Source organism: Sinocyclocheilus grahami, unplaced genomic scaffold (assembly GCF_001515645.1).
Source record: "Sinocyclocheilus grahami isolate Dianchi unplaced genomic scaffold, SAMN03320097.WGS_v1.1 scaffold1425.1, whole genome shotgun sequence".
Classification (NCBI taxonomy): Eukaryota; Metazoa; Chordata; class Actinopteri; order Cypriniformes; family Cyprinidae; genus Sinocyclocheilus; species Sinocyclocheilus grahami.
Window position 1 is genome coordinate 1 of NW_015506604.1, and position 7,119 is coordinate 7,119.

General features: G+C 35.2%; 1 protein-coding gene across 1 annotated transcript in view; it reads right to left on the bottom strand.

Annotated features, from left to right (window-relative positions):
* Positions 1-532: 532 nt before the first annotated feature.
* The window catches only part of rigi (RNA sensor RIG-I), a gene marked incomplete at its 3' end in the record, with an annotated part of 16,394 nt that continues 9,807 nt past the window's right edge, over positions 533-7,119 (bottom strand). The window contains exons 10-17 of the mRNA XM_016256394.1: positions 4,822-4,979; positions 3,986-4,148; positions 3,799-3,900; positions 3,562-3,719; positions 3,210-3,219; positions 1,017-1,226; positions 766-914; positions 533-679 (exon numbers count right to left, since the gene is read on the bottom strand). Of these exons, the coding sequence (XP_016111880.1) occupies positions 533-679; positions 766-914; positions 1,017-1,226; positions 3,210-3,219; positions 3,562-3,719; positions 3,799-3,900; positions 3,986-4,148; positions 4,822-4,979 (1,097 nt within the window). The remainder of the gene's footprint in view (positions 680-765; positions 915-1,016; positions 1,227-3,209; positions 3,220-3,561; positions 3,720-3,798; positions 3,901-3,985; positions 4,149-4,821; positions 4,980-7,119) is intronic.

A 7,119-nucleotide genomic window follows, 5' to 3' on the forward strand; every position in this document is an offset into this window, starting at 1 on the left:
GCTTGACAGTTAAGTATTTTTAAATTTGGAATAGTGGGAAAAGCTAGAAGTTTGACAGTTAAGTATTTTTAAGTTTGAAGTAGTTTAAAAGCATGAAGGATTTCAGTACTTTTAAGTTTGAAGTAGTTTAAAAAGCTTGAAGTTCGTAAGTTTTAATATTTTAAAGTTTGAAGTAGTTTGAAAAGCTTGAAAGTTTTAAGTATTTATTAAGTTTGAAGTCGTTTAAAAAGCTTGACATTTGATGGTTTTATGTATTTATTAAGTTTGAAGTAGTTTGAAAAGTTTAAAGCTGGAAGAATTTAAGTATTTTCAAGTTTGAATTAGATTGCAACGCTTAAAGTTTGAATGTTTTAAGTATTTTAAGTTTAAAGTCATTTGCAAAGCTTCAAGTTTGAAGGTTAAGTATTTTTAAGTTTGAAGTAGTTTGAAGAGCTTGAAGTCTGATTGTTTTAGTTATTTTTAAATTTGAAGTAGTTTAAAAGCTTGAGGTTTTTAAGGGTTTACTGTAAGTATTTAATTATTAAGGTCATACCAGCACGACTCTGATGTCGTCGCTCATGCATGCAAACCTCTTGCACTTGCTGCAGAGGAGCTCGTAACTGCCCTGGGTTTTGGGTTTTTCGGGACTGGCGCTGATGTGATCCCTCCGGGCTTTATCTTCCCTCTGCAACATGTCCACCTGAGCACACACACGTTCGTACTGTCTAGCGATGTCACGCAGCAGAGATGCACTAATGTATAAAACATGCGGTGGAAGTGCAGAACCTTGTTGCTGAGGTCGGCGGGCCGACTCTGCAGCTGCTCGATGGCCTCCTCCACCATCTTCTCCTTAAACATGTTTATTTTCTCCTTCGCAATGCGATCCTTATTACTGGAGATCAGGAAACACCGGCTGCCCTCCATCCGACCACGACCTGCATGCACACACACACACACAACACTTATGCATCAGAGTGAGAGTGTGTGTGTGTGTGTGTGTGTGTGTGTGTGAGAGAGCATGTGCATATGTTTGTTACCTCGAACTTGCACCATCTTTACCACGTTTCCCACATATTCATACATCAGAACCAAGTTGCACTGTGGGATATCGATGCCTTCATCAGCGACCGATGTGGCGATGAGCATCTTGCTCTGATCGGAGCTCTTAAAAGAGTCCAGAATCCCCTTCTGATTGTTCGGAGTCATTCCTGCAGCACAACAACACAAACGCACATCACGTCTGAAAACTATAAAAAATGCATTATTTGAAAAAAAATAAATAAATAAAAATTTATTTGAAATAAAATTTCCTAAAATTTCCTAAATTTGTCCTAAAACAACAAAAACCGAAATAAAAATAATAACTACATAAACTAAAACACACAACAAGATTACTAAAACTTTAAACTTAAATGAAAACATATAAACAGAACATATAAAAATAGAATATTAACAACAACTATAAACATTAAACTTAAAACTATTTCATAGGACTATATGATTTTTAGAAAAAAATCTAATTGCAATTATTCTGACAAAATTGTGATTTCCTTATTTATTTAAAGCTTAAGGTTTGCTGTGCCTGTTTGTTTGGCCAGAAAAACAATTTGTGATTATATATCAATATGAAAATAAAATAATAGTAATAACAGTACTGTAAAATTAAAGAATTAAACAAAAAATATTAAACAAAATAATAAATATAAAAAAATAATGCATAATAATAATAATAACTTACTTAAAATATTATATTGTAAATAAAAATAATAAAAACAACAACAATACTAATTATTAATTATTATATTATAGCACAACTGTAAAGTTACAATACAATTTTGCCATTTTCCAACATTAAACCCTTGAGCTTTTATTTTGCAGGAGCTGCTTTTTTTTTCTATATGTCTGTCTGTCTGTCTGTCTGTCTATCTATATATGTCTGTCTATATGTCTGTCTATCTATATGTCTGTCTGTCTGTCTGTCTGTCTATCTATCTATCTATATGTCTGTCTGTCTGTCTATATGTCTGTCTATCTATATGTCTGTCTGTCTGTCTGTCTATCTATATGTCTGTCTGTCTGTCTATATGTCTGTCTATCTATATGTCTATATGTCTGTCTGTCTATCTATATGTCTGTCTGTCTGTCTATCTATCTATCTATATGTCTGTCTGTCTGTCTATCTATCTATCTATATGTCTGTCTGTCTGTCTATCTATCTATCTATATGTCTGTCTGTCTGTCTATCTATCTATCTATATGTCTGTCTGTCTGTCTATCTATCTATCTATATGTCTGTCTGTCTGTCTATCTATCTATCTATATGTCTGTCTGTCTGTCTATCTATCTATCTATATGTCTGTCTGTCTGTCTATCTATATGTCTGTCTGTCTGTCTGTCTATCTATATGTCTGTGGCGGCGCGTGCTATATATAATTTCATAAGAAACTACGAGCATGCAGTGTCTTAGTTAAGTCATGAAGTTACCAAAAAGGCGATTAAAGCTGCACTAAAACTGTGCGTGCAAGCATTTGTTATTTAAGTCACATTTTTCTAAACTGTCCTGGAGCAGCAGCACTGTCTCCCTCATCTAACACACCCGATTCAACTCCTCAGCTCATTATCAAAAATTTAAATTATGTCATTAATTATTCACCCTCATGTCGTTCCAAACCCGTAAGACCTCTGTTCATCTTCGGAACACAAATTACGATATTTCTGATGAATTCTAAGAGCTCTCTGAGCCTCCCATAGACAGCAAGGTAACTACCACTGAACATAAACAGCATATGCTATTCTATGTCAGCTGCGTCACGTTGTTTTCGTTCAAATCAAAGCATAAACAACGTAGAAAACGTATTCGCGTGACGCAGCTGACACAGAATAGCATACGTTTACGTTCAGTGGATATTCTCCAAAATGGCACCAGGGTGACGAGGAGGAGACGAATTGTTGAATAAAGTCGTTATTTTTGTTTTATATGCTTACAAAAAGTATTCTCGTCTCTTCGTAAAATTACGGCTGAACCCCTGATGTCACATGGATTATTTTACAGATCGCCTTGCTACGTTTCTGGACGTTGATTGTGGTAGTTACCTTGCTGTCTATGGGAGGATCAGAGAGCTCTCAGAATTCATCAAAAATATCTTAATTTGTGTTCCGAAGATGAACGAAGGTCTTACGGGTTTGGAACGACATGAGGGTGAATAAATAATGATCGAATTTTCACTAACCCTTTAAGAGCTGAAGGGAGTCAGAAAAGGTAAAGAGTTATGAGAAACTACGATGCGTGTCAGATCCGCGTCATGTTCAGCTCTCAAAGCAGTCAAAATAACCTGATCACCGGCTGCTGTGATGTCTGTTAATTGAGAATGTAGTGTTTGAACTTTAATTAACTTAATTTCCTACTTGTTGAAGTGAACAGGTAGCTAAATGTGACATTTATTATAATGGGTTTATATGAAGGTTGTTTCAAGTTCGCTTAAATTATAAGTTGTTATTTTTTTAAAAGTCTAATAAATGTTAAAATTGATAGCTCTCAATTATACTGTAATGTTGGATGATCTATCTATCCGTCTGTCTGACCCGCAGGTGTTCGGTGTAGTTGTAGAGTTCTCTGCAGATGCGTCTCTCCTCGTCTGCGTTCTTCATCTGTAAGACTTTGCAGCTCTTCTGAACGGAGACGATCCACTGCTCATATTTCTGTGAGCCGTGCTCGCAGTTCTGGATGTTCGACAGGCTCTCTGAGAGACACACGTACATGTGTGTTAGTGTGTGTGTCGGTGTTTGTACAGCATGCGTGTGCAGGTGTGGACTGCGTACCGATGTTGTAGGTCTTCTGCGCCAGCTGCTCGATGTTACTCATGATGTTTTTGATTATTCTGATGAAGGGGTGACTCGTGCACTGTTTAACCTCAAAAAAAGCTGACACACGCACATACACGGCATTAATAATCATGTGTCATAGGTAATGTCGTATGTGTGTATATTGTATATTGTATGCGCTGACCTTTCGCAGGCGTGTGCACGTATGACTTGAGCTCATCCTTGTGTTCGGTAACCGTGGTGATGACCCTGGTGTCCAGGTTGGCACAGAGCTGTAAGATGTTGTTCTCCGCCTCCAGTTCGTTCTTGAATGAACCGATGCCGACCGACGCGGTCAGGCCCACAATCTGAGACAGGCCGGATTATAAACCAATCAGGACACGGATATAAGAAAAGAACAGAATACAACAGAAAAGACTATAGCTACGACTCTACATAGGACAAGCAGTTCAGAAGATGGAAGATGTAAAGTAAAGTAAAGTAAAAAATAAATTAAGTAAAATAATTTTAAAAACAGAACAAAACAAGATTGGATAAGACAATATACTGGGTGTTATAATAAAATAAAACAATTCATAAAAAAATAGAACAAAACAGGATTGAATAATATTAAAATGAAAATAAAATAAAGTAAAATAAAGTAAGATAATATAAGATAAGATGATAAAATAAAATTAAATAAAATGAGTCAGTAAAGGTAAAGAGTTATGAGAAACTACGATGCGTGTCAGATCCGCGTCATGTTCAGCTCTCAAAGCAGTCAAAATAACCTGATCACCAGCTGCTGTGATGTCTGTTAATTGAGAATTTAGTGTTTGAACTTTAATTAACTCAATTTCCTACTTGCTGAAGTGCACAGGTAGCTAAATGTGACATTTATTATAATGGGTTTATATGAAGGTTGTTTCAAGTTCGCTTAAATTATAAGTTGTTATTTTTTTAAAAGTCTAATAAATGTTAAAATTGATAGCTCTCAATTATACTGTAATGTTGGATGATCTATCTATCCGTCTGTCTGACCCGCAGGTGTTCGGTGTAGTTGTAGAGTTCTCTGCAGATGCGTCTCTCCTCGTCTGCGTTCTTCATCTGTAAGACTTTGCAGCTCTTCTGAACGGAGACGATCCACTGCTCATATTTCTGTGAGCCGTGCTCGCAGTTCTGGATGTTCGACAGGCTCTCTGAGAGACACACGTACATGTGTGTTAGTGTGTGTGTCGGTGTTTGTACAGCATGCGTGTGCAGGTGTGGACTGCGTACCGATGTTGTAGGTCTTCTGCGCCAGCTGCTCGATGTTACTCATGATGTTTTTGATTATTCTGATGAAGGGGTGACTCGTGCACTGTTTAACCTCAAAAAAAGCTGACACACGCACATACACGGCATTAATAATCATGTGTCATAGGTAATGTCGTATGTGTGTATATTGTATATTGTATGCGCTGACCTTTCGCAGGCGTGTGCACGTATGACTTGAGCTCATCCTTGTGTTCGGTAACCGTGGTGATGACCCTGGTGTCCAGGTTGGCACAGAGCTGTAAGATGTTGTTCTCCGCCTCCAGTTCGTTCTTGAATGAACCGATGCCGACCGACGCGGTCAGGCCCACAATCTGAGACAGGCCGGATTATAAACCAATCAGGACACGGATATAAGAAAAGAACAGAATACAACAGAAAAGACTATAGCTACGACTCTACATAGGACAAGCAGTTCAGAAGATGGAAGATGTAAAGTAAAGTAAAGTAAAAAATAAATTAAGTAAAATAATTTTAAAAACAGAACAAAACAAGATTGGATAAGACAATATACTGGGTGTTATAATAAAATAAAACAATTCATAAAAAAATAGAACAAAACAGGATTGAATAATATTAAAATGAAAATAAAATAAAGTAAAATAAAGTAAGATAATATAAGATAAGATGATAAAATAAAATTAAATAAAAAAGGAAATAATACTAAAAATAGAACAAAAAAGGATTGGATAAGACAATATGCTGGGCGTTATAATAAAATAAAATAAAACAATTCATTAAAAAAATTTGAACAAAACAGGATTGGATAATATTAAAATAAAATAAAATTTTAAATAAAATAAAACAAGATAAAATAAAATAAAATAAAACAAGATAAGATGATAAAATTAAATAAAACAAAAAAAGTAAAATAATTCTAAAAATAGAACAAAACAGGATTGGATAATATTAAAATGAAAATAAAATGAAATAAAATAAAGTAAAGTAAAGTAAAGTAAAGTAAAGTAAAGTAAAGTAAAGTAAAGTAAGATAAGGTAAGATGATCAAATAAAATAAAAAAGTAAAATAATTCTAAAAATAGAACAAAACAGGATTGGATAAGACTATAGACTAGAAAATAAAATATTTTAAATAAAATAAAATATATTTTGAATAAATAAAAATAAAATATGACTGAATCCGTGTATCATTCGATCATCCGTTTTTTGATTTAATATTGAAAGTAGAAAAATGAGAAAACGGCTCGTTTTTCGTATTTTCGTTTTTTTCCAAAACACGAAAAACAAGAATTCAGCTTAAATTTTCGTTTTTCGTTCATGGGTGGAAAAATGAATAAACAGCTTGAATATTCGATTTCTACACGTGGGCGGGAATTAAACGCCCCTTTCTGCTGATTGGTCAGCCGAAGATCAACCCGTGCCATCATCAGTTCTTCTGCAGTACCATGCAGCAGAATAATAGTCCTCCGCTGCTGAAGTTGTATGGATTCTTAATGCATTTATTGCAACTACATTTAGTCTTTTTTCATCAAACAAACAGGCTAATGAATAGCTCAACACAACTCATACCGGGGCAGAGTCTAGACAGGGCTTTCTTCTGTGTAGATATAAATTCTATTCTTTGCATCAGCTGGGGATGGCAGGGTATGATTTAACAGCTGTCTTAGCCTACCCTGCTCACCCAGTAAGTCTGTTTAAGTAATTAATTAATTCGTTTCAAAATAAATATTTTAAACACTAAGACAAAAAGGAAGGAATAATAAATTGGCTTGGGTATATATGTTCACGAAAGAACTGTCATTCTGACTGACAACCGGAGAACAGCAGATATTAAATATAGCCTACTGTTAGAGTTATACAATGTAGTCTTGTGTTTTATTAAAATTGATTATAATTGATATGATATCTCAAAAGGATATGCACTTGTGCACGGCGTGAGCTACTGCGCACTCGCACCGCAACGCAAGATTTTCATAAAATATAATAACTTGCCATTTCGGTTTGTTTCTCACCAAACCCTCAGTATACCTTCAGAATGCTTGGAATATACGCCACGAGATGCATA